Source organism: Alligator mississippiensis, chromosome 6, assembly GCF_030867095.1.
Source record: "Alligator mississippiensis isolate rAllMis1 chromosome 6, rAllMis1, whole genome shotgun sequence".
NCBI classification, from domain to species: Eukaryota; Metazoa; Chordata; order Crocodylia; family Alligatoridae; genus Alligator; species Alligator mississippiensis.
The window spans coordinates 73,838,638-73,865,479 of record NC_081829.1 but is presented as its reverse complement, the minus strand read 5'-3'; the positions used below and the strand labels follow the sequence as shown (position 1 = coordinate 73,865,479).

At 44.9% G+C, this 26,842-nt stretch overlaps 1 protein-coding gene across 1 annotated transcript in view; it reads right to left on the bottom strand.

The window, feature by feature from the left end:
• Positions 1-26,842, bottom strand: part of CFAP46 (cilia and flagella associated protein 46) — a 186,195-nt gene that overhangs the window by 12,511 nt on the left and 146,842 nt on the right. Inside the window, exons 47-57 of the mRNA XM_059730335.1 lie at positions 26,239-26,318; positions 25,573-25,754; positions 24,441-24,562; positions 23,934-24,016; positions 14,592-14,756; positions 13,488-13,564; positions 11,334-11,394; positions 11,212-11,247; positions 10,322-10,424; positions 9,270-9,382; positions 3,873-3,954 (exon numbers count right to left, since the gene is read on the bottom strand). Coding sequence (XP_059586318.1) covers positions 3,873-3,954; positions 9,270-9,382; positions 10,322-10,424; positions 11,212-11,247; positions 11,334-11,394; positions 13,488-13,564; positions 14,592-14,756; positions 23,934-24,016; positions 24,441-24,562; positions 25,573-25,754; positions 26,239-26,318 — 1,104 coding nt within the window. The remainder of the gene's footprint in view (positions 1-3,872; positions 3,955-9,269; positions 9,383-10,321; positions 10,425-11,211; positions 11,248-11,333; positions 11,395-13,487; positions 13,565-14,591; positions 14,757-23,933; positions 24,017-24,440; positions 24,563-25,572; positions 25,755-26,238; positions 26,319-26,842) is intronic.

Below are 26,842 nucleotides of genomic sequence, written 5' to 3'. Positions count from 1 at the left end.
GCTACTGAGCTGTAAAAAAGTTGAGGGAGGGAAAAGAAGAGAAGCTGGGGAGGAGCTAACTCCAGGCCTGGAGAGGGCTGGTAAGCAAAGCTGGTAGGTTTGCTAAAGCTGGGAGAAGCTGCAGTGTCAGAGACCTGCAGAGGGAAACCCCTGTCTGTGGGTGAATGTACTGGTAGGGGGAGATAGACCGGAGAAGGAGCACGACGAGAGAAAACAAACCAGCATGGGTGCATGAGGGGACACCTAATCACCAGGGATCCTCGTTATCCATGATAAAAAAAAAATAACAAATTCTCTGATAAAAAATTGCAAATTCTCTGATAAAAATCCCAAAATCCGTGGTTAAATGCCCCCCACAGCCCTGCTGGTGTCCATCACTCCCCCCCCCCACAGCCCCCAGGCCATGTTTGTGCCCCTTGCCCCCCACCCACAGCCCCTGCCCCCCAGCCCTGCTGGAGGGGGGCCCCCAGCTGCCAGGGCTATGGGGCCAGGGACCCAGGTCTGCAGCCCCCTGCCCACAACGGAAGGTAGCGGCTGCTATAGGAGGAGCATGAGCTGGCTCCCCCCCTGCTGCTACCGGCTTGGGCAGGTCCAGCTCCCAGTGGCAGCATGCACTCCTGGGGAGCAGAGGGGACCTGCGCCCCCCAGATCTGTGTGGGGGGTGGGGGCAGGGTGGATGTGCACTGCGCCCGTGCATGCAGAGAAAGTGTGGCCAGGGCAGCAAGGAGCTTGTAGCGGCAGGCAGCTTTTGTGCATGGTCCCACTGTGCTCTGCCACACCAGTCACAGATGCTGCGCTCTGGAGAGCCTGGGGGAGGGCAGCAGGGCAGGGAGCACATCATTTGCAACCCAGGGTTTGCAGCTGGCTGGGCACTCTGGCTGGGAGGGGGCTTGCAGCATGCCTGCTCCTGGCCAGAATGCTTGGCCGGCTGCAAACCCCCGCCACTCCTGGCCAGCTGCAAATCTCCCCTCCAGCCCAGAGTGCCCGGCCAGGGAGTGCCCAAGCTGGCTGTGGGCTGAGGGATTGGAGAGGTTTGCAGCTGGCCAGGAGCAGCAGGGGTTTCCAGCCAGTTGAGCACTCTGGCCAGAAGTGGGCAGGCTTCAAACCCCCTCCTGGCTGGAGTGCCTGGCTGGCTGCAAACCTCCCCACTCCCTCAGCCCCTAGCCAGCTTCACCCCCAGCCCTGCCCCGCAACCCCCAAGCCCCACTTACCTCCAGCAAAAAGAGTGAGCCTGAAGCAGCCTTTGGTAAGTGTGAGTGTCGGGCCCTGCCCTTCCCTGCTCCTTTCCCTTCTGGGCAGGGTTGAGGGTTTCCCCGCCCCTTTTGCAAACAGCTCTTGTAGGCTGGAACTCTGCCAGTCTGCAGAGCTCTTTGCAAAAGGGGGAAATCTGTGGGTTTCTCTTCTAAAAGAGAAAATCCGTGTTTTTTCTGATAAAAATGGGAAATCTGTGGTTGTCTGTTTTTCCATGGGAAATGGAAAACCAGGATCCCTGCTAATCACTAATGTTTGCAGGAAGTGTATTTCCAGAAGGAAACAAATGGGAGCCTATTACCTGCAGCAGCTGTTCAGAGCCTGTTTCGCTGTGTTGCCAGGAAGGACTAAAGGAGTTATGGTGCAAAACTGTTTTAAAGCGTTATAACAAAGTGAATTTAATTACTGAGGTTGTTTAACACAAGTGGAATCACCCAGTGTGCAGGAATTATCCACCTAATATTGTAGTTGTAAATTGTATCTAAATTGTTAGTTTTATTATTATAACCATTGTTATTACATTTTTTGTTTATTTTTCTGTATATAAATTGGTTGTATATAATGAAGCATAATGTGTTCATCAGGTTCAGAGCACATTCCTGAGTGGTGAGTGTGAGGGAAAGTCACCTCTCCATGGGACACCTCAGTTAGTAGATCTGCCTGAGGGGTCCCAGGGTTACTGACACCCTGAGGACCCAAAAACCAGCACATCACTTGGCCTTAGCATGCTGGCATGGGTTACAAGTTTATTGACAAATTAAACAATTATTAGACAGAGGATTTGATGTCATTTTACAAAATTAACTGAAAGGCATTAGCAGGGCCAGATTAATGCATACGTAAACTAGGCACATGCCTAGAGCCCTGAGCTGTGGTGGGGCCCTGGTCCTTCCTTCTGCAGCGGCAGTGCTCTCCAGACAGGTAGCTAGCAGGCCAAAGGCTGCCTGAGCTCAGAGGCATCACCTGGCTCAATCCAACTCTTCCCCAAGCCTGTCCATCTACATATGTGGAGATATATATATATAATTAAAAATTAACTTTCTTGCACATGTTTACTATTGCTGACCAAGGGTGTTTAACCTTGAAGACCGCTCTGTCTCCCTGGTGTCACATAATTTCCAATATGAATTCTTGACAGAGTAAGGCCTTTATCTTTGCTTCTAAAGCCCAGGGCCAGATTAACTGGGTAATGGGCCTTAGGCAAACAAACTGTGGCCCCCTATATATATAGATAGATACACACACACACACACACACACACACACACACACACACACACACTGTGTGTATATATATATATATATATATATATATATATACATATATATATATATACATACACACACACACACACATATATATATATATACATATATATATATATATATATATATACATATATATATATATACATACACACACACACACATATATATATATATATATATATATATATATATATATATATATATAGTAGGGGCCCACTGTTTGCCTAAGGCCCATTATCCAGTTAATCTGGCCCTGGGCATTAGAAGCAAAGATAAAGGCCTTACTCTGTCAAGAATTCATATTGGAAATTATGTGACACCAGGGAGACAGAGCGGTCTTCAAGGTTAAACATCCTTGGTCAGCAATAGTAAACATGTGCAAGAAAGTTAATTAGCATCTTTAAAAATATTATTCCAGTAAAAGACAATCACTTGGCTGAGAATCAAACTATTAAGTGTATGAAGCTTTAGAAGGAATGTGGAAGTCTTGCCTATTATAAAAATGCTGTATTGATTTAACTGGAATGACTTAAAAATCCTGACTTCACAGCATCCGGGTTCAGGTCACATAGTGAAAGGTTTCTGTTCTCTCTGCCCTTTTTACTTTTGAGTTTTGGCTTGTCACCTCTTCACTGTTCACAGGATCATAGAAAAATAGGGCTTGAAGGGAACTCAGGAGGTCATCTAAGTCCAACTCCTTACTTGATCAAGGCAGTTACATCCCAGTCTAAAACTCTTTAGAAAAAATATTTATCTAATCTGTACTCAAAAACTTTCAGTGATAGAAATCTGACAATCTCTCTAGGTAATTTTAACCTAGAGTACTTAAACACTACCATAATTAGAAAAATGTCCATGATATAAATACTAAATCTCTTTTGCTCCAGTATCAGTCTATTACTTCTTGTCCTGTCCTTGGAGGACACGGAGAACAGATGATTACCATCCTCCTTGTAACAACTCTTTTTGTACTTGAAAACTTACCATATTCCCCCTCCGGATTCTGTTCTCCAGATTAAATAGTCCTGGTTCTCCTAACCTTGTGAGTCACCTTTTCTAGACTTCTAATAATTTTGGTTGTTGTATATAAATTTGTACACTGACTTCTGTAATTTTGTTTCTACAGGTCCTTGCTATACTCTTCTATTTATCTTTAGTAACATGGCCCTGATAAAATACAACACAGGAAAAAAATGCCCAAATCCTAACTTCAGACTTCAATAGGAGCTCAATAGGAGCTCTTTCTGCCTGCAGAAGTAGATAAAATTTGGCATACAGAACTTTAAATTTACTTTTAAAGAAAAAGTAGAATGTGGCTTAATAGAGATATTACTAAAACAAAATTTATTTGACCTTCTGTGTATATCAGTCTTTGTCAGTCGTTGAGAACTCTGAGTTGACTGCATCAGATCTAAAAGTATCATCAACTGGCATTCTGGGGAAAAAAAAAATTCTGTTATTTCAGCAGCATGTACATTAATAACAAAGTATAACCAAATGAACCCAGAGAGTATGGGCAGAAATCCATTTGAGGTGGCCCAAATCACACTCCCATGTGGAGTACTTCAAAGTCAAAGCATCTTCAGGTCTGTGCAGATGTCCCCCTGCCCAGAACTTCAAAACTGCTGTGAGAAAATGTAGCAGCAGTGTTCTCCAGCAAGGGCGACGATGAACAGGCATGCCTCTTTGTTCCAGTTTCTCAAGAACAGCTGAATGCACAGGAGAGAGCTCAGTGACTGCATGCCTGGCTCCCCACTTCCTCCCTAGGTGGGGGTGAAGAAGGGGAAGCAGAGCACTGTGGGATAACAGGGGATCATGCAACCTCCTATCACACTCCACTAGAGGGTGCAGCCATGTCAGAAAGAGCTTTTAAAGTAAGCACTTCAAAGATGTTCCTTTTCTGAGAGTTATTTTGAAGTGCTTCACTGAACATGAATGTCTGCACCCTTGCTGTTTGTAGTACTTCAAAGGCACTTGGAGCACTCCAGACAGCAAGTCTGTCCATGGCCAGATTCTGTTCTTTCCCTACTATAAGTTAGTTATCTATCCTAGGAGTGTCAAACTTACCTTATGCCCTGGCCAGATCCAGAACGGGGGCTCCTTATGGGATGTATTTGGGCCAAGGCACTGGCAGCAGCTTCAGCCATGACATAAGCAGCCAGAGCAGCAGCAGGGGGACAAGTGGCTGAGAGGCAGGCAGATGCTGTGGAGAAGGTGGCAGGGCAAGACTTGCTCACCTCCTGCTGCAATGGCCATGTCAGCTGGGGCCCCTGTTTCTACATCGGGCCCTACACACCACTGGCCTGTCCCTCAAACTCCAGGGCCCATACATAACCCAGTGGGTAAGACAGAGAAGCTCTGCAAGATGTATACTTCATACCCCTGATTTAACTCCTTGGCTTTGCTACTAACTATCCTTGTCATCGGATAACTGACCATGCATATTTCAGCAAACACTTCTATTAACACATCTTTTTTTGTTCAGTGTTTGTATAGTGCCTAATACTATTACATCCCAGGGGTCCTTAGCACAATATTCATTCAATTAATAGGAAAAATAATTTACAGGTCTCTACTACAATTTTATTCAAGACAGGAAGAACTAAGCTCTGTGGAATTACCTGTATGACTAAGTTCTAATCATTGTAGGACAAGCTTCAACCCAAGTCTACTATTTGAATTTTATCCAAACAGATTCCATAATATTTTGCACGCAATGACATGTCTGACATTTACAGCAGGATATCAGCTGTCTATCTGTTGATTTAAATTTAAGTACGATTTTAAATAATATATGTACTATTCTGGGAGATTATCCCAGTGCCTTATAAATCAAATATGATTTTTCCAAATGTTTGCTATTAATTTATGGTGCCAGTGAAACCAAATAAAAAAATACAGAACTGACTAATTCATTAGCAGGGGTGTAGGTTGTAGCCATGCTAGTCTAAGGGCCAACATTCTCTAACTATTTGGGTTGGTCTAATAAAAGATATCAAATTCACACAAAGAACCTTGTCTGCCTAATTCATTAGCAAGCTTTTTAATTCCTGCACTGCATTCTTGAATATTTGAGAAAAATACAAAAAGCTACTGTAATTCTAAAAAAAAATCTGTCTTTTGTAAATGACTATTCATGCCCTCTCAAAAACTATTAAATACAGAAAACTGTAGGCAGACTGGTAAATATGAAATCTCCATTCATAGGAAACAAAATTCGTCTTTGATGACAGTGAATTATATTGATATGTTCAGTGAAGACACAGTTCAGTGAAGGCTTATGAGCAAATAAATGTATTGACCTCAAAGAAAAACTGGCTTTGAATCTGGTTCAGTCTATAGCCTGCAGGATAACATTATGGGCTGTCAAACTGGGACTGTGAAAATTTGTGCAGGTGAACTGAAAGCAGAACAACTTGTGAATACACCTTCCCTTTAAATTATATTCAATCCTATTAGCTGAGTGAATAGTGAACTTTTTACAGGGGATTAATTCTGACAGCTGTGCTAAGAAAAAGAGATATTTTAGGACTTGGGGTCAAATTTGTAAACCTGCTCAAGAATTTAAGGAGGCAAATAGGCACCTATCTGTTTATAGATGCCTAAATATTTTTAAAAGAAGTCTGGTTGTTAGGCAGCTATGGTCAAACTTTCAACATGGTCACACTCTGCAGTAAACTGACTGTACTCTGGGATAAAAGTGGAGTGGACACACTGTACCGCCTTAAACTGGGACTATATCATTCCACTCTAGCATGAAGTCATCACTTGAGAAGTAGCCACTGTGAGTTAGAGCATTATACTGATTGCATGTCCACCCCTGTATCTATTTTATAATGGAGTAGCAACCAGCTCTCCCCACCAAGTGTTCAGGCACTTTAACTGCTCCTATTAGGGGCAGCTATCTTGGGAGAGCTGGTCACGTGGCCACTCCTTATACAGAGTAAATAACTCTAGGCACGTCTACGTGTTCCCATATGGCAACATTGCTACAGTGCCATGCTTTAGTACTTCCTTTTGGAAGTAGTAAAGCATGGTGCAGTACGGGGTGGTTACTGCACCATGAGCGTGGTGCATGGTTAGATTTCACCGCTATGTTGCCATAGCAATGCACTATAAGTGGGGAGTGGGCTGCTATGGCGACGTAGCTGGTGATCACGTGTAGACTCATGTGATTGCTATGTCACTGTAGCACGCCAATAGACATGCCCTCTCTGATTTAAATTTAGGCCCAAATATTAGAGGATATCTTTGAAAAGTTGCTGCATTTTATGTCTGCCTTTCTAAGATATCTGGATGCAATGGGAGGAAACCAAATTTCAGAAGAGAAAAATCTGCCTCTAAACAACAGAGGAAGGTATGTTCAATAAAAAAAACACAACCTTAAGTACCATGGGATCTGCTGCTGAAAACTTCAATTTAGACTATACACCTAGGACGGCTAGGGGTGTGAATAGTTTTACTAGCTTGCTAGGTATACACTGAGAATATTTTGCTGATTTATTATACCTGTAATATACTGGTAAAGTGTGTGTAGTATGGACATGACCTAAAACCATTCTAAGAGCAATGAAAAATTAATCTGACAATTTTCTGTTAGCAACTTCTCTCTTCATTTATCGTGAATGAGTTAATGCCCCCATCTACAGAACCTGGAGGCAGGCCAGTATGGCTTCTGAATGTTCCAGTACTAAAACCCCACCCTTCAGCTCAGGCCACCAGGAGAATTTTTCCAAAGCTGTAGAAACGCTCCAGAAATTAATTATTAGTATTAAGGTAATAACTTGATATAATGAATCAATTAACCTTGAGACAATTAGATGTCTAAGTCTCCCTTTAGGAAAAAGCTTCAATTTGTATTCTGGCCATTTATCAGACTATCAGGGTGGGTTGAATGAGCAGAGATGATGCTAACAGAAGAAAAGAAAATTAGCAGGTAAGAAATTTCTCATTCTGTTGCACAGTCACGGCTTTATTCTCATTTATCACTACTGGGAAATAATGAGCAGCAAATCACAGAAGTAGAGTAGGAAGATTAAGCAGAGCTTTAATTATTATTAGAGAACAACAGGAGCCAGGAATGGACATTCCATCCCCATACATTTAAGAATGATGTACCTGTGTACACAGCACAACGCAGTATCATGCCCCTAGCAACCTTCAGAATGAACTCAACTGGGGAAAAGGACATTTTAGTCAGAGTGGAGTGTTATACCACTCCATCTGTACACTTGTGATACCAGAGCAAGGCATGGTGTCAGGCCTTGAGAACACATGCCATATCAGACCCAACCCATTAACAATTTCCTACCAAATGAATTTGCAGAGGAACAGAACTTAGTTGACGTATTTTGTACATTTTCCCCCAGTGTTCCTAGGGACATCTATGACAGGTTTCCAAAATGCCTAGCTTGCCACCTGGTACTAAATTTTAACATTTTGCAATATGAGGCCCTAAGATTCTGTTGTTTTGAACACGATGATACTTCTACTTCAACATTACTTTTTGCTTTTCAAAAGAATATGAACATTGATGCCTTCATAATAAGGCAACCTCTAACAGTACATAGGAGATTTCCATTGTTGGTATCAAAAGTAGCCACTACATCGCCTTTTGCCCCTTTTTAAACATCTGCTGCTGGTTGTTGGATTTTGACTATTGATCTGATCCCACTTGGGCAGGTTTGTAGGTATATTCTTTTGGTTCAGGCATATAATCTACAGAATGGCCTAAGTAAACTAAAAGCATGTGTACTTAGAGATTCTGGAAACTTGTCTGGTAAGTACACTCTCCAGTTTGAAAGGGTTGCTCTGTAGCAAGTGTGCAAGAGTAGGGCAGGAGGCACTTTTATATTTGCCTGCCTGTAAAAGGACATTCTGATGTAGTTTGAAGTAGACAACTAATTCCACACTGAAAAGAGCTTACTCCCACTCAACAACTCCACAAGTCTGCTTCTTTGGACAGAGCATTAACTGAAAGGTTGTCTGCACATAGCTAGCAACTCATGTCTTACTATGACTATGTTCTGAAAAGCAGATTAGTCATTGTGAGTGCTCCTACACAGAAGCTCTTTTTTTGCATTCCCCATGCAGATTTCTCTGGAAGCTTCTGGTACAGAATTTTCCTTCTGCTAAGAAAGCACAATCTTCTTAACTATTGTTGGTTCTGATAAAAAGCAAGAGACTGCTATGCTTGTTTTGATAGTAAGGGTTGAGGACAGTTTGGCCAGGAAATAACCTAAGATGGCAAGGGTTATATCCCTAGATGATGAGCAACTTGCTTACTATCAGGTGGGATTTCCTCTCAGGCATTTCTGGGGGGAGTGGAATCTTCATGCGTCTCTGATTTGGTCACCAGCTGCCTGAAGTGCTTATTTTACCTGAACATGAAGCTAGCTTGGAAAGTGAGGAAGGGGGAAATAGTGACCCTTTTCTGCCTTCCAGTATCCTCCTTTTCAAACAGAACACAGGTTTATGGCTGATGCTTAGAAATTGCAGTTCCCATTCTGCCACAATCCAAGCTCCTTCCTAACACAAACGTGATCGCACCTGTACCAGCGGCAGGGCTTGACAGTATTAAACACAGAATAGCTTAAATGAAGAGCATGGCCCTTCAGCTGTGCATTGAAATGTGCCCTTTACTGCAGAACAGTAACATTAATAATTATTTGGTATGGAATAAATATAATTTTATGATTATTAGTGAGAAAAAAGTATACCAAATATTCCTTTTCAGCTTGCTTTCCTCACCTGGGATATTCATAGCAACCAATCTGTCAAGTAATATATGAGATAAAACTCTCTCCATCCCATAGAACAGAAATGCACTGCTTTTACTCAGTAGCTGCTCCCATTCAGCTTGACTGCAAGCAAAGGCAAGAAGTTGTTTAGACTATGTTAATATTTCACAAAATATTTTTCAAAGACATCTATGCAAATTTTTTCTGTGTTAGTTACTCAACAAGCAATTGTTTGGAAGAATATATATAAAGCAGAAAGACAGAGAAAATGTTATGAAGCAGAATTTGCAATAGAAGTTTATATAGACTATAACAGTCTAACATCTCATAGTAAATAATGCACTGATAATGGCAATACTGAGCTGCTGCATTTTAATTACTTTGGGTAAGACTGAAGTATTCATACATGGAATTATTCTAATTAACTGTAAAAATTATTATACTTTTACTATCAGATCTCCTCAAAATTGTACACTATGAGATAAATCTCCATTGATTTATTTCAGAACTCTGTGTTCCCATATTGCAATATCATAATGTACATACAGAAGCAAGTTTGCAAACATTTTATATATTAAAAATGTTTTTTAACTGTTTGAGGCCAGGAGGAGTTGTAAGGTCCACAGAAGAGTATGTACTCACCTAGTACTTTGCTAGAATGCTAATTTATGACTCTATTTATCTATTTATTGACTTTCAGCAAAGTTTCTGGTCTTCTCATTTTCCAGTATTTACATTACTATTTTCTAAGACTTCATTTATTGCAATCAAAAAATACAGTTCCAATAGGCTGTTCTAACATTCCAACAGGCAGTACCAATACTCATGAGAATATCCACGTATCCTGCAGTTTTGGTGTTACCGGTTTGGCTAAGTTTCGTTCGGGTTTGTTTCCTGGATTCTTTTTGAAAACTTTTGTCTACAAAGCTAAAGATATATTTGGGGCAGCCATCACATATTTGCACAATGGGGCCCTAATTTTGATTGGGGCCTTTGGGAAGTACTGTAATTGAAGAAAAAAAAAAGTAAAATGGAGAGCAACATAGAAGAGTAATTACTAACCTTGGAACACGAATGCTACCAATAACACCTTCCCAATGAGATGTAAATTGCTCCTGGTATTTTTGTAGGATTTCCCTTATTTTTTTAGAAGGACTTATTGCTTCTGCAATGTAAGAACTGCACCAGTCAGTTATTTAGGAAGAAATACATCTCAGTAATAAATAGTGCAAGAATTCCAGATAAGCATTCAAGAAGTGTCCAATATTTTCTCTTGGGTTGTACATCCAAAGACCAGCACAGAGTCAGAATGATCAGGCTCTATGCAGGTGAAATGTAAGACAACAGAGGAGTTAGGAGCTGAAAGTTACCATCATGAGCTGAGGCCAGGTTGTGGAGTTACAGTTCAGAACAAATATACAGCAGCTCCCTGGAACTAGCAGCAATTGTTGGATAGTACATAAGGGTGACTGGATTCCTTTACCCTTCTCCTAACCCACGTCTCTCATTAGACTTTTTTCCAAGCTTATGAAGGACATAGAACTTCTGCAGCCTTAGCAGTATACTCAACATTCATACCTGCTTAATCCACTTATGGCCCTCAGTATAGTGCTTAAGCAATAGCTTTCCATCTTAATTAAAAATGCTATAACAAGTTCTTGCTAATAACCTGTGCATTTTGGGGGGAACACCTAGTGAGAAAGATTACGTAAATAATGTATTTGAGATACAAATTTAATATTTGATTTCTAATTTGATGGAAGAATGCAACCTAATTTGGCAAGTGACTGAATCTGAAGCAGGTTTTTATTTTTATAAAAAATTAGAAAAACTCAGAAGAAATCATCAAAACTCACTGATGATTAAGTAAGTACTTGTATCAGAAAGAGCTGTTTAGTCAACAACTTTAATGTCACAACTCCAGTTTGGGAGACAAGTACTTTAAACATTACCTGTTTCTTTTGTTTCATTATACGGATCCACAATATCTGATACACAGTTAAGAAGATGCAAACAATGAAATCTGTAATCTTAATTGATATATCTTGGATAACAGTAACTTTTGAAAGGATACATTTAAAATTATTCATATCCACAGGCATGCAATTAGGAGGTAAAACACGATTAACTGGCACCTACAATTAAATAATAATAAAGATTGCTTTTTTACCAAGGTATATCAATAATACATAACTGGGTCCGACAAAATCAGATACTCAAAAGGTTTACTGAATGCTAGAAGCATAGGTAAAAAAAATCAGATCTATACGCCAGTACCAACTAAAATCAAAAGCATAGGCAACAATTATTTTGTTGATGAGAAATAGCTCAAGTATATTTGAAGTGATTTCCTGTTGTGTACCATCACTGATAAACAGAATAAGGAAAAAGCAGCTCAGAAATTATTGAGAAAAGATGAAGGATCTGGCTTCTCATCACAAAATCTGATATTCATTCTATTTAACACTTACAATGGGTGTGAACAGGCCCTTGTTTCTAACAGGAGAAATGCTGTTAGAAGCTGAGAGTATACAGGCATTCATGTGGTTTCTCGATCTTCAGTTTTTGCCCAGAAAGGCTGTGTCCAGATGAGCAGGGGCATGTAGTTTATAGTGCCACAAACCACAAGCAGCAAACATTAGAACGTGCACTGTGCTACAAATACGCAGTGCAGTGGCAAAATTGATACCGGGATTTCCTGGTAGCAACACCCCCCACCCCCAGAAACATAAGCGGTGCAAAGCATGCAAAATAAGCATGTGTTGGCACATATGGAGGTTGGGCTGTCCAGAGCAAAGCTCTGGCTGCTGGCCAGGCCCTGGTGATGTCTGACCTATGCCTCTGCTGTTCCAGCATGCTACCAGGTCACCAGATAAGGCTGCTGGCGCCAGCACAGGTGCTAGCCTCAGCCTCCAGCTCTCCCTGGCTGATGTTGCAGGACAGTTTATCCCGCTATGAAGTGCACATGCAGGGTTGTGTACTGAGGCAATTTCTGCTGCTGCAAGCACATGCCCCTGCTCGTCTGGATGCAGCTGAAGATTTTTGTCTGAGCAAGAGTTTCTTGCACCAGAATGAACACCTCTATATGGCATATCCCCACTGCTTGATTCATCCAGGGGCTTGGGAAGGATCAATTAGCTGCTGCTTGCTTCACATTCCAGAGACTGGGGTGCCCCTGGTCTGTGAAAGGCATAGGGGGCATAACACTACTCCTTGACTCCTTCCCTCCCCTGCAACTGGAGCCAGGCTCTGGCCTTGAGGAAATGCCCCCCATGCCTTCCCAAGACCAGGGTAACTCCCATCTGTGGAAGGCATTGAGGCATTTTCCTGCCGCTAGATTCCTCCTGGTATGAGAGAAGTTGAGTTGCTGTTGCCCCCAGCACCATCTCGAGACCGGGATCACAGGAAAACACTTCCTCAAGGAAGAAATTCCATAGATTTCATCGACATTAGGGCAGGAAGGGACCTCACAATATCATCAAGTCCAGCCCCCTGCCCAAGGGGCAGGAAGTCAGCTGGAGTCAAACAATCCCAGCAAGATAAGCATCTAAATGTTTCTTAAGAGTCCAGAGTAGGTGCTTACACCACTTCTGGAGGCAGTCTACTCCAGGCTTTGGGGGCTCAGACAGTAAAGAAGGTTTTCCTTATGTCTAGCCTAAAATGATCTTGGAGGAGTTTGTGACCATTTGACCCTGTCATCCCTTGGGGTGCTCTGGTGAACAAACGTTCCCCCAGATCCTGATACACGCCCCTTATATACTTATAGGCAGCCACTAAGTCACCCCTGAGCCTACGCTGTTCCAGGCTGAAGAGTCCCATGGCTCTCAGCCTCTCCTCATAAGGCCTGTTCTCTGGCCCTCTGATCATGCGCATGGCTCTCCTCTGGACTCTCTTATTTCAACAAGGCCAGAGCTCAGCTTGTTTGCCTGAAAAGACGAGGAGGTAGTTGCAGGCTGGGGCACCTATATATTCCCCCACTCTCACTGTGATTTCTAGCAGTGCAATTTCGCCAGTCATTTCTAGCGCTAAAAATGAGTGTGACACAGCTAAACAAGGAAAACAAATTATTCTGTTGCCCCTCTTCACGAACATATCTTTAGAAAAACCTCAAGAAAATATGTGTAAAACTGTAACTCCACATTTATGAGATAAGATATCTTTAAAATTATATCTCATTATAGATATTAGCACTCCTTTATGTTAAAAGCGAATAATTGGTTCTGCTTACTATTTTTATGCTCTTTTTCTGATTTGCTTTTGGCTTTGGCTCCTTTGAACTTTTAACATCTTTTTTTACTTCATTCTCTGTAGAAAAAAAGAATATAAAAGCTTTACTATAGACTTGGTGCTCACTGAATTACTGTGTGAATTCTTTCACTGAAAGAAATTACCTAATTAGTCCCCAGTAACTAGCTGCATGTAATGTTTTCTATCTTAATAGAGACTCTGGGTATTTTGCAAAATGAAGTATGTTAGCATTTAAATAATTATTTCTTTTTACAAAATGAAGTAGATAAGTATTTAATTAAATATGAATACTACTAATGGAAAGAATAATTCATTGTTGAAGAAACAGAAAAAAAGCCCTTATCATTCTGAATAAGTGGTCACATCTACCTGAGAGGCTTACTGTACAGTAGCTCGTTACTGGTATGAACTGTGACGCAACACTGTTGTGTAGTAAGAGCCACTAGGAAACCATGCCAAGATGCTACTGTGCAGTAATGCCAGTTACGGCGCAGCCATTTAGTGCTTGGTTATGCAAGTACTAAATGACTGTGCAGTAACAACTGTGCAGTGGGTGGCTTGTGTAGACTTGTGCACTATGTCATCACCTGAACAGTTAAATGACCAAAAATACCTTTGTGAATATTCTTGACACTCTTGAAGGAAAATGAACTACCTGTAGTTGAGAGCCTCTGAATGTTTAAATGGTTTTGAAGGAAGCAGAAGAAATGAGATTACATTTCTCAATACTCTCTGCAATAATTGATTAAATAAAGTAAGCACAGATGACTCTTGCTCAAAGGGCAGTGTGGCAGTCAGGCATCACTGTAATGCATGATTGTTATTTGAGGTGTATCTTACAATTGATTTGGTTAGTTTTTACTTTGTCAATGGTTCCCCCCACCCCATAATCCTGTACATTACTGAAAATTTTTCACGTGTTTTTAATATACTCTTTGTAGCAGATAGTTCAGCCACTATTACTAGGAATTCAATTATATAAGACAGCCTCTTAGTACAATGTAAATTATATGGATAGCATAATAAATACTTGGTTTTATTACATCCTCGTTTTGGACTACAAAGAATACTCTAGTAATTGTACCTGGTTCCTCTATATGTATTCGATTGTAGAGAAGTTGGAGAGAAAAGTCTCTGGATATAGAACATATTGCCTCCTCTTGAAAGATACTCAGAGCTTCCAAAGGTAGCTCCATAAGTAATTTGTCTGCTAGTAATATTAAAGACTCTCCTAAATCCATAGGTGTATCTAAGAAGAAATCAATCAATTCTTAATATATATGTTATTAATTATACTTGTTTATGAAACAGGTTGTAGCCGTGTTGGTCTAAGTACATAGGCAGACAAGGTTCTTTGGGTGAATCTGATATCTTTTATTAGACCAATTTAAATAGTTGGAAAAAATAGTTTTTATAGTTTTCTTCCAACTATTTAAGTTGGTCTAATAAGATTCACCCAAAGATTCAAAAAACCTTGTCTGCCTAACAAGGAAATACATTTAAAAGACCTTTAAAAGAACTGTTACACATAAACAGGAATATCTTACTGTATAAACACATGGTAATTAACATGGGTTAATTACTCAGAAAGAGCACTGATCTCATACTACCAAAGAACCTTCTTTTATAGTAATACAAATGTGTGGAGATCAACTAGGAAGATGGAAGAAACCAGCTGCCAAACTTCATATGAGGAAAGAAACCCTCCCCCACTTCCCACAAAGCCAACAGTCTTGATAGACAAGGCTGAAAAGCAATTACCAGTGTATATTTTTTTCATTTTTATTGAGAAACATCATAATTTATCACAACAAAAACTAAACAAAATAGTTCACAAGATGAGGTCTAGATTTGACTCTCTCTGGGCATGTCTATATGTGGAATTAATGTGTCTGAATTTTCTGTGCAGAAAGCTTGTTCCCTTGTTTACCTCTGCAAACAGCAATCGCCTCTGGGCAGGGATGGAGCTGGTGCCTCGGAGAGCCTGTCCAAGGAGGGCTCTGACGTTCCCTGGTGGCACTGCCCTGCTTAGACCACAGGCAGGTCCCTGGAGGGGAAACGGAGGTGATCACTATTTGCAGAGGTAAACAAGGGAACACCCCAAGATCCAGGGCTCTTGGGGCTGGAGAACAGCACTTTTTTGTTGTCCTAGTTTGTTAGACTGAAACTTTTGGGAGGAGACAGACTTCATAGATTTCATAGACATTAGGGCTGGAAGGGACCTCGGAAGATCATCGAGTCCAGCCCCCCGCCCAAAGGGCAGGACGTCAGCTGGGGTCATAGGATCCCAGCAAGATAAGCATCCAGTTTCATCTTGAAGGTGTTCAATGAAGGCGCTTGAACAACCTCCGGCGGCAGGCTGTTCCAGACCTTGGGGGCTCGGACAGTAAAGAAATTCTTCCTTATGTCCAGCCTGAAACGATCTTGTAGTAGTTTGTGACCATTCGTCCTCGTCATCCCTTGGGGCGCTCTGGTGAACAAACATTCCCCCAGATACTGGTGGTCACCCCTGATAAACTTGTAGGTGGCCATCAGATCACCCCTGAGCCTGCGCTTTTCCAGGCTAAAGAGCCCCAGGGCTCTCAGCCTGTCATCGTAGGGTCTGCTTCCCTGACCCCTGATCATGCGCGTGGCTCTTCTCTGGACTCTCTCAAGCTTCTCCACATCCTTTTTGAATTGTGGAGCCCAAAACTGGACGCAGTACTCCAGCTGCGGCCTCACTAAGGCCGAGTACAGGGGGAGAATGACGTCCCGGGATTTGCTTGAGAAGCATCTATGGATGCAAGCCAGCGTTTTGGTCGCTTTACTAGCCGCAGCATCGCATTGCAGGCTCATGTTCATCTTGTGGTCAATGATGACCCCCAAGTCTCTTTCTTCCATAGTGCTAACCAACATAGCACTGCCGAGCCTATAAGGATGCTGCGGGTTTTTCTTCCCAAGGTGGAGAACCTTGCATTTATCGGCATTGAACACCATCAGATTTTCATCCGCCCACTTGCTGAGCCTGTCCAGGTCAGCCTGGATCACCCGCCTGTTTTCTGGCGTGGATGCTTTGCCCCAAAGTTTGGTGTCATCGGCGAACTTGGCCAGTCCGCTTCTGACTCCAGTGTCCACATCGTTAATGAAGATGTTGAACAGTATGGGTCCAAGGACAGAGCCCTGGGGGACCCCACTGGTCACAGGACACCACGATGAGTGACTTCCATCAATTACTACCCTCTGGGTCCGACCCCGGAGCCAATTTTCCAGCCAGTGGATCGTGGGGGACCCAAGGCGACAATTGGCCAGTTTCTCCAAGAGACGATCATGGGAAACCAGATCGAAGGCTTTTTTGAAGTCAAGATATATGACATCAATCTCTTCTCCCTTGTCCAGGTGATAGGTCACCTGGTCGTAGAAGGAAATGAGATTGGTCAAGCAAGACCTACCCGCAACAAACCCGTGCTGGCTATCCCTTAAGATGTTGGCGTCGGCCAGTCCATTAAGGATGGCCTCCTTAATAAACTTTTCTAAGATCTTCCCCGGGATAGAAGTCAGGCTGATGGGCCTATAGTTAGCCGGATCCACTTTCCTCCCTTTCTTGAAGATAGGCACCACGTTGGCCTTCTTCCAGTCTTCGGGCACTACACCAGAGCGCCAAGAGTTTTCAAAGATCCGCGCTAGAGGCTGGGCTATGATGCTCGCCAGCTCCTTGAGTACCCCGGGGTGAAGATTGTCAGGGCCGGCTGACTTGAAGGTATCCAGCTTCTCAAGATGTTCCTTCACAAAGTCAGCATTAATGGAGGGCAGGGGATCACCCTCACCCGGACTTCCCGGCCCTGTAGCAGGCACGGGCGTCCCATGGGGCTGATGAAAGACCGACACAAAGTACCTATTTAATAGGTTGGCTTTTTCCTGGGCGTCAGTTGTCAGTTGCCCCATCTGGTTCAGCAGGGGTCCAACGTTGCCCCTGCTTTTCCTCCGGCTCCCCACATATCTGAAAAAGGACTTTTTATTGTCCTTGATGCTCAAAGCTAGCTGGAGTTCAGTTGCAGCCTTGGCTTTCCTGGTCTGCTCCCTACAGGACCGGACCAGTGCAGAATAATCCTCCTTGGAGGTGACTCCCATCCTCCATCCTTTGTAGGCCTTTCTTTTTAGCCTCAGGAGGTCTGCTAGGTCCCTGGAGAGCCAGGGGGGCTGCTGTGCCCTCTTGCTGCCTTTCCTCCGAGATGGAATAGACTTAGTTTGTGCATTGAGGATCGCTCCCTTGAGGAGCAACCACTCTTCTTGAACTCCCCTCTCCCTGCGGTCACAGTCCCTTAGGGCCTCACTGACAAGCCTCCTGAGCTTGTCAAAGTCGGCTTTCCTGAAGTCAAGGACTTGCGTGTTGCTGACCGACTTGCCAGCTTTTTGGCAGATGGTGAAGGTGATCAGCTCGTGGTCGCTGTCACCCAGCTTCCCATCGATCACTAGGTCGCCGACTAGGTCCTCCCCAGTAGCCAGCACCAGGTCGAGCAGCGCTTTGCCTCTCGTTGGCCCATAGACTTCTTGAGTCAGGTAGAGGTCATCCACGCACGAGAGGAAGCTCTGCGACCGCTCAGATTTTGCTGAGCGATCCTCCCACGAGATGTCTGGGTAATTGAAGTCACCCATGACAACCATGGTCCTGGAGCAAGCTGCCTCAGCCAGTTCCTGGGCAAACTCCTGGTCTAGCTCAGGACTTTGGGTGGGAGGTCTGTAATAGACTCCCACCATTGTGTCCCCTGTGCCGTGTTCCCCACAGATTTTAACCCAGAGGGTCTCCAGCCGTCCACCCTGGTCGCCAATATTGGCTTGCAGGGACGCGTAGCTTTCCTTAACATAGAGAGCTATACCCCCGCCCCTTTTCTCTACACGATCCCTCCTGTACAGGGTATAGCCATCTATCCCCGTGGTCCAGTCATGGGTGGAGTCCCACCAGGTCTCCGTGATCCCTATGACATCGTAATTGTTTGCACTGAGCAGGAGGATGAGCTCCTCCTGCTTATTCCCCAAGCTCCTGGCATTTGTGTACAGGCAGGCAAGCGCCCCCTGGGGGGCTCCTTCCTTGCCCACAGATTTTACCAGGGCTGGGGCGGGCTCCCTTGAGTGCCATGATCCGCTGGCTTTGCAAGATTTGCTCAGCGGGCCAGCAGTGGCGGTCGTGCCCCCGTCCCCCAGCGGGCTTAGTTTGAAGCCCGGTGGAGCAGGTCAGCCAGTGTGGCTGAGAAGAGCCTCCTCCCTAGGGGAGAGAGGTGGAGACCATCTCTTCCCAGCAGCTCGCTGCCTCTCTCGCCAAAGAGCGGGCTGTGGTCATGAAAGCCAAAGCCTTCCTGACGACACCAGCGCCGCAGTCTTTGGTTGACCACATAGATCCTCCTGTCCCTTCTCAGCCCATAGCCTGAGACTGGGAAGATCGACGAGAACACCACCTGTGCCCCCAGACCCTTAAGCCCCGCTCCCAAATCCCTGTAGCGCCTCATGACCTGGCTGGGAGTGCTCCGAGCCGTGTCATTGGTGCCCACATGAATAAGGAGCATGGGATAGCGGTCTGTGGGTTTGAGGAGCTTGGGGATCCTCTCCGCAATGTCCCGGATGCGGGCCCCTGGGAAGCAGCAGACTTGCCGGGCTAAGGGGTCAGGGTGGCAGATTGGCCCCTCCGTCCCCCTCAGGAGGGAGTCTCCCACAACAAACACCTTACGTTTTGTCTTGGGGAGAACAGGGGCGGGAGTTGCAGTTGGGCCCATGTTGCCTGTGGGGGCCGGCAACTCAGCAGGCTCTGCTGGGGCAGCAAGAGGTGCGTACCTGTTGCTCAGTTGTGGCGGGGGTGGGGCCTTGGTGCGGCGGGCCTTAGGGCCCTTGACCACCTTGGTCCATGCCCCTGGCTGGACACAGCAGGAGGTCCCAGAGTCCTCCTCTGGCCTGGAGGGAGACTGCGATCTACCCTCTGCGTCCCGGGGGAGAAGGGCCTGGCAGTAGGAGTCTATCTCCTGCTCGCAGTCCCTGATGGCACGCAGTCTGTGGACTGTGGCCTGGAGCTCCTCCAGCTGGCGCGCCAGAGACCCCAAAAGGGAGCAGACCCCGCAAGGGGAGGTCGCCATGCTCCCAGGCCCCAGAGCCTGAAAAAGGGACAGGCAGCCCCCGCAGCCGAGAGCCAGGGGCTCTGTCTGCGTGGAGCCCGGAACCAGGGGCTCCGTCTGGGTGGCCGTCTCTGAGGTGCCAGAGGGGGGGGCCGCGGAGCCCGAGGGGACCCTCGGGGTGCGGCGCGTGCCCATCCGTGTCATGCCTCTGGTAGGCTGGCTACGGCTGGGACTGTCTACCCTGGGGGGTGCGCAGGCAGGGTCTGGCGCCCACCCGCACGCCCTCCCGCGCGAACTCCGCGCTAACTCACGCGCCGGCAGAGAAGCGCGCCTGTTTGTGCAGCCTGTTCGCGAGGCTCCGGTCGCGTGGCTCCCTGGGGGGCTGGGCGAAGTAGGGGCCTGGGCGGGGCTTGACCCGGCCCGGCTCCACTCAGCTGCCGCCTCCCACACACACACTAAGGGGTTAGCCCCTTCTCTCCACGGGCCCCGCTTACCCCGGCTGCGCTGGGGGTCAGCGGGGGGCTCCGCGGCTGCTGGAGGGTTTCTGGGGCGCTTCAGGGGAGCGGGGGCGCAGCAAGCTTTCACCCGCGCGTCTCTCGCCGCTCCCGCGTCTAACTGGGCTTTTTCCCGGTCGGCGGGCCCTTTTAAACTGCGCGCATGCGCAGTGGGCCTGCCGTCGAGGAAGCTGCTCTTAAGGCAAATACGGGGGCCCTGCCTGGGATTTGGGGGACCCTGCCTTACTGGAGGGGGGCTGGTGAGTACCCCCCCTTCTCTCTCTCTCTCTCTCTCCCTCCCTGGGGGGCTGGGACAAGTAGGGGCCTGGGCGGGGCTTGACCCGGCCCGGCTCCACTCAGCTGCCGCCTCCCACACACACACTAAGGGGTTAGCCCCTTCTCTCCACGGGCCCCGCTTACCCCGGCTGCGCTGGGGGTCAGCGGGGGGCTCCGCGGCTGCTGGAGGGTTTCTGGGGGGCTTCAGGGGAGCGGGGGCGCAGCAAGCTTTCACCCGCGCGTCTCTCGCCGCTCCTGCGTCTAACTGGGCTTTTTCCTGGTCAGCGGGCCCTTTTAAACTGCGCGCAGACAATGGGTGAGAAGAAGCCAGAGTTAACCCAGTCGCCGCTCAACTTGAACTTTGCCATTTGTGTGCTATTTGTAGCCCAGGCAATTTAGCATTTTGAGTATACCTGGGAGCTGAGAGAACAGGATCAAATTATATACCTTGCTAAATGGAAAGGAATTCATATTCAGTTAATATTCACCATGAAAGAAAGGCTTCTGGGCAAATTCCTCAGGTCTAACAGGCACCAGATGATACAGTTTTAACACTGCACACCCCAAAGTGCTGACCAATACCACGTTTCTGCATCAACCAATGTTTTATCTAAACCTACAAACTGTGCCATGCCTGAGCAGCACCGTGATAGACTTGAATGGACATTATCATAACGTAGGCCATGGTAATCAGGGATTATAACAGTTGTAACCAACCAGGCAATCCCTCTCCAGTTAATCTAAATCATCAGAAGAATTTTTCTCCTTGGAAAAGAGCTGAGGTAAACCCCCAACTCCATGCTGCTTGGAGATGCCTAGGAGCTGGGGACAGCTCACCCCACCACTTCTAAGACAAACAGCAGTTCATAGATTTCATAGATTTCATAGACATTAGGGCTGGAAGGGACCTCGGAAGATCATCGAGTCCAGCCCCCCGCCCAAAGGGCAGGAAGTCAGCTGGGGTCATAGGATCCCAGCAAGATAAGCATCCAGTTTCATCTTGAAGGTGTTCAATGTAGGCGCTTGAACCACCTCCGGTGGCAGGCTGTTCCAGACCTTGGGGGTTCGGACAGTAAATAAATTCTTCCTCATGTCCAGCGTGAAACGGTCTTGTAGTAGTTTGTGACCATTCGACCTCGTTATCCCTTGGGGCGCTCTGGTGAACAAACATTCCCCCAGATACTGGTGGTCACCCCTGATAAACTTGTAGGTGGCCATCAGATCACCCCTGAGCCTGCACTTTTCCAGGCTAAAGAGCCCCAGGGCTCTCAGCCTGTCATCGTAGGGTCTGCTTCCCTGACCTCTGATCATGCACGTGGCTCTTCTCTGGACTCTCTCTCACTTCTCCACATCCTTTTTGAATTGTGGAGCCCAAAACTGGACGCAGTACTCCAGCTGCGGCCTCACTAAGGCCGAGTACAAGGGAAGAATGACGTCCCGGGATTTGCTTGAGAAGCATCTATGGATGCAAGCCAGTGTTTTGGTCGCTTTACTAGCCGCAGCATCGCATTGCAGGCTCATGTTCATCTTGTGGTCAATGATGACCCCCAAGTCTCTTTCTTCCATAGTACTAGCCAACATAGCACTGCCGAGCCTATAAGGATGCTGCGGGTTTTTCTTCCCAAGGTGGAGAACCTTGCATTTATCGGCGTTGAACACCATCAGATTCTTATCCGCCCACTTGCTGAGCCTGTCCAGGTCAGCCTGGATCACCCGCCTGTCTTCTGGTGTGGATGCTTTGCCCCAAAGTTTGGTGTCATCAGCGAACTTGGCCAGTCCGCTTCTGACTCCAGTGTCTGCATCATTAATGAAGATGTTGAACAGTATGGGTCCAAGGACAGAGCCCTGGGGGATCCCACTGGTCACAGGACACCACGATGAGTGACTTCCATCAATTACTACCCTCTGGGTCCGACCCCGGAGCCAATTTTCCAGCCAGTGGATCGTGGAGGACCCAAGGCGACAATTGGCCAGTTTCTCCAAGAGGCGATCATGGGAAACCAGATCGAAGGCTTTTTTGAAGTCAAGATATATGACATCAATCTCTTCTCCCTTGTCCAGGTGATAGGTCACCTGGTCGTAGAAGGAAATGAGATTGGTCAAGCAAGACCTACCCGCAACAAACCCGTGCTGGCTATCCCTTAAGATGTTGGCGTCGGCCAGTCCATTAAGGATGGCCTCTTTAATAAACTTTTCTAAGATCTTCCCCAGGATAGAAGTCAGGCTAATGGGCCTATAGTTAGCCGGATTCACTTTCCTCCCTTTCATGAAGATAGGCAACACATTGGCCTTCTTCCAGTCTTCGGGCACTACACCAGAGCACCAAGGGTTTTCAAAGATCCGTGCTAGAGGCTGGGCTATGATGCTCGCCAGCTCCTTGAGTACCCCGGGGTGAAGATTGTCAGGTACGGCTGACTTGAAGGTATCCAGCTTCTCAAGATGTTCCTTCACGAAGTCAGCATCAATGGAGGGCAGGGGATCACCCTCACCCGGACTTCCCTGTCCCATAGGGGGCATGGGTGTCCCATGGGACTGATGAAAGACCGACGCAAAGTACCTATTTAATAGGTTGGCTTTTTCCTGGGCGTCAGTTGTCAGTTGCCCCATCTGGTTCAACAGGGGTCCAACATTGCCCCTGCTTTTCCTCCGGCTCCCCACATATCTGAAAAAGGACTTTTTATTGTCCTTGATGCTCAAAGCTAGCTGGAGTTCAGTTGCAGCCTTGGCTTTCCTGGTCTGCTCCCTACAGGACCGGACCAGTGCAGAATAATCCTCCTTGGAGGTGACTCCCATCCTCCATCCTTTGTAGGCCTTTCTTTTTAGCCTCAGGAGGTCTGCTAGGTCCCTGGAGAGCCAGGGGGGCTGCTGTGCCCTCTTGCTGCCTTTCCTCCAGTTGTGGCCCCCTGTTGCCTGGCCTGACCAGGAGCAATCTACTCCCAGCTCAGCTTCTACACGTGCATTCAGGCACATTAATGTAAAGTGCTGTTGGCTAGTACCTGTATCTGTCAGTACTAGTTAATGGCACTTTACATTACTCTACCTCTCAGTAATTGCTGTGCACATGTAGACAGTGATGCTTTACCCTTAGATTAATGTATTGAATAGTAAAGAGTGCACATAAATGTGCCCTCTCTCTATCTCCTCTTGGAGCCTCTTAAGGCAGACGGTCCAGATTTAGGACAGTATTAAATACAAAGGTACCAAGATTCAACAACCTATAGTGGGGGGTGGGGAGGGGGAATGGTAAAGCAAACAAATTGAAGGACCTGAGAAAATTCCTTTTTGCTTTTTGCCTTACTCCCAAAAAGACCAGTTTTCTATAATGCCATAATCCTTGACTATTTGGAGCTCGTACAGATCGGTAAGCTAAGATATCCTTTGCAAAAATGAAGGTGTAAATAGGCCTGGGTGAAACGTAGGTCATTTTGCCATTTAAGTGGCTAATTTGTAGGCATAATCAAGTCCCTTAACATCTATGGCAAATAACTTAAACTACTTGTACATTCAAATTGTTGGCAAAAAAAGAGAACCAATATTTTAAAATCTGTCTCTAAATATTCATTCCAATGTAACACATACCCTCTGGTGCAGTATGTTTCACCTCCTTATCCTTGGCTTTTGTTTTTCCTGATTCAGCTGGTGAAGCTGTTTGGCTCTGCTCCCTGAGAAGAAAAATTGTATCTTAAATATTATGAATATCAATATTTATGCACTGAGCCAAGGAAAACTAAGTGCCTAGATCTGAATGAAACAATGCGACCTAAAACTTTTTTCCTGAGATTTAAAAATGCCAGGTATAATTAGGTCAATGATATTGTTTCCACCTGATTTTAATATTTGTGTAATTATTTATCATTTGCCAGTGGTGGCAAGTACTCCCATGTATAGCCCAATCTTGCAATGATTTACAAAGATTACACATACATTGCATTTTTAAGAATTTGAATAATTTGTATGTAGCAATATTTCTGCTTAAAGTTAAGCACATGTGTAAGTTATGCAGGATCAGGGCCTAAATTTATAAATATTTTTGAAATATTTAAGACATAAGAATGTAGCTGATAAAACATTTGAAAAAAATCTTACCTGAAATCAGAACTATCAAACTGTGACAGCACTGGCTGCAGATATTCTTCCATGTCTTTTAAAATTTCACAGAAATCTGATGTAAGTTTTCTCTCATTTTCATTTATCTTTTCTGTTAGATCCTATCATGCAAAGTAGAAAAATGGAATGATTTTTAAATGACAACAAGGACCATATGTTAATCAGGGATAAATTGAATCATTGTGGCTTGTGCCTAATTTGAAACATAACAACATTAAAATAATCAAGTTCCTTTAAATTACTGAGTTAATTATGTTTCATATCCCTGGATATCTCATTGCTGTCAGCATCTTCTGCACCTTTTCTAGCGCAATATTCAGTGTAAAATGCATATGTACTGGTTTATTTTGGCACCAGTTGTTTTATTGCTAGATAAATTGCTGAAAAGAGGTAGCTGGAAGGAGGGGAGGATGAGTGAAAATCAGGAAAAGAGAAAAGTAAATTGACAGTGTCTCTCATAGGAGAGAAAAGAGAAAAAGGAAGTGTGACGTGTACCCAATGCTGCAGTGACTTACCCATGAGCTTTAACTATATTTTGTGAATAATCATGCTACTGTATGGATGATGTCTGTGGTTCCCTCTACATGTTATAACTATTGTGCAATTTCCTTGTTAATTGTGCAATAAATTTAAACTGCCTAAATGTGCAAATTAACTACTTCACCTTAAAAAGGTCCAACCAACTATAAAAAGTTATTGCTTGAAAATGTATAAACTTTAGGGCTGGTTTTTATCCAGCTTTAATTTGCTGGTGTAGGCAGTCCTATGGCTGGGAGGCAGCAGCTACTGCAATCTCCCAGTTGCTGGGAAGCATGTCACAACCCCACGGCTGGGAGACTGCAGCCACGGGGGTGCAAGGGTGCTCATGGCTGTTAAAAGAAGAATTGACAGTACAACATATTATCTTCTATTAAGAAGTTTCAAAGCAGGGCATGCATAGGACAGTTACAGAGCCTATAAGATGAATAAATTGGGAAGCATTTGGCATATACTTCAGGGATGTTAGAGGAATCATGTTTTGCACAGATTTTTCATGAATTTTCAGTGTATATTTTAACACTTTTTAAAAAATGAGAATACACTCTAAAAGGTACAGAATCAAATATATTACCATTTCTATTTCTGTAGAACTTTCTTGCCAATTTTGAAAATAAACCTTCCCAGTATGCAATTTTTTTGGCAACTCCTGTTTAAAGAAACTATTCATCCTTTCCTGCTTGTAAAGACGTACTTTCTCCAACAAAATCAAGAGTGTATCAGGATTCACAGAAATACGAGAAACTTTAGCCTGCACTATTAAAGAAAAAAAAAATTTCTTAAAACAGCTGAAATCATATGATTAGTTGAAGAGAGTGTGGCAGAGAGTGAACGAGAGTGTGCACAATACATTTCTAAAATCACATTCCATCATGATATATTAAAAATAAAACCTTCATTGTCATGTTATACTCAAAGAATGCAAATCAATCCTGACCCATGGAAAAAGGATGAAATAAAGAAAACGCTTGTAATTTTTTTTCCCTGTCTACAGCCACTTTGCTTCTTAGAAACATCATGATGAGCTTATTGTATCACTTAACTACATGTACCACGTATGCTAATAAAATACAGGCATGCATGCATACAACTTTCATTGGCAGTTACAAAAACACATCTCCAGGCATCAAAGTAACATCAAAAGCACTGGGATTTTCTGTACTAAATGCAACAGTGAGAGCAAGCTCTGGCTCTGCTACCATCAGGTTGATATATTTTTCCTAAATAGAAGCACACACACCTGTTGGATGAATGGGTTTTCCCTTCTGTTGTCCACTGCTAAATTTTGGCTTCTTAATTATTGCACTATATAGGCTTGATCTATGGAAAGTGTTAAAATTAGAATAGAATATTTGACTATTCAAGTAAACAAACATTTCAGCCTTTTTTGTATTGAACATCCTTTCAAATAAGTAATTATTACCAGGTATCTGGGTTTTCTGTTTGCCATGGAAAAATGCAGTTTTTCTCCTTTAAAGGAGAAAAACAAGTGAAACTGCAGGATTCCCCTTGCAGGCTGGCAGAGTTCAGGCCTGCAATGGGCTGCTTGGGGCTGGGGAAGTGGGACACAGGGGGCACCATGCGCATGTGTTCACATACACATGCACGTAACCAGCAATGTGACCAGGCAGCAGTGAAGAGCAGCTCCCCCAGCTGCCTGCAGGTAAGTATACGAGTGGAAGATTGGGGCATGAGGGGACAGTTTGAGGCCTCCATGGTGGGGGAGGGAATGGGGCAGGATTGGTGGCTGGAGGTGGCTCATCCAGGGAGCTGGCGGGGGGGTGGGGTGGTGTAGCTCTCTGCCACTGTGTGCATTTGTGGTGGGGGCATGTGCGCCCCCAGAT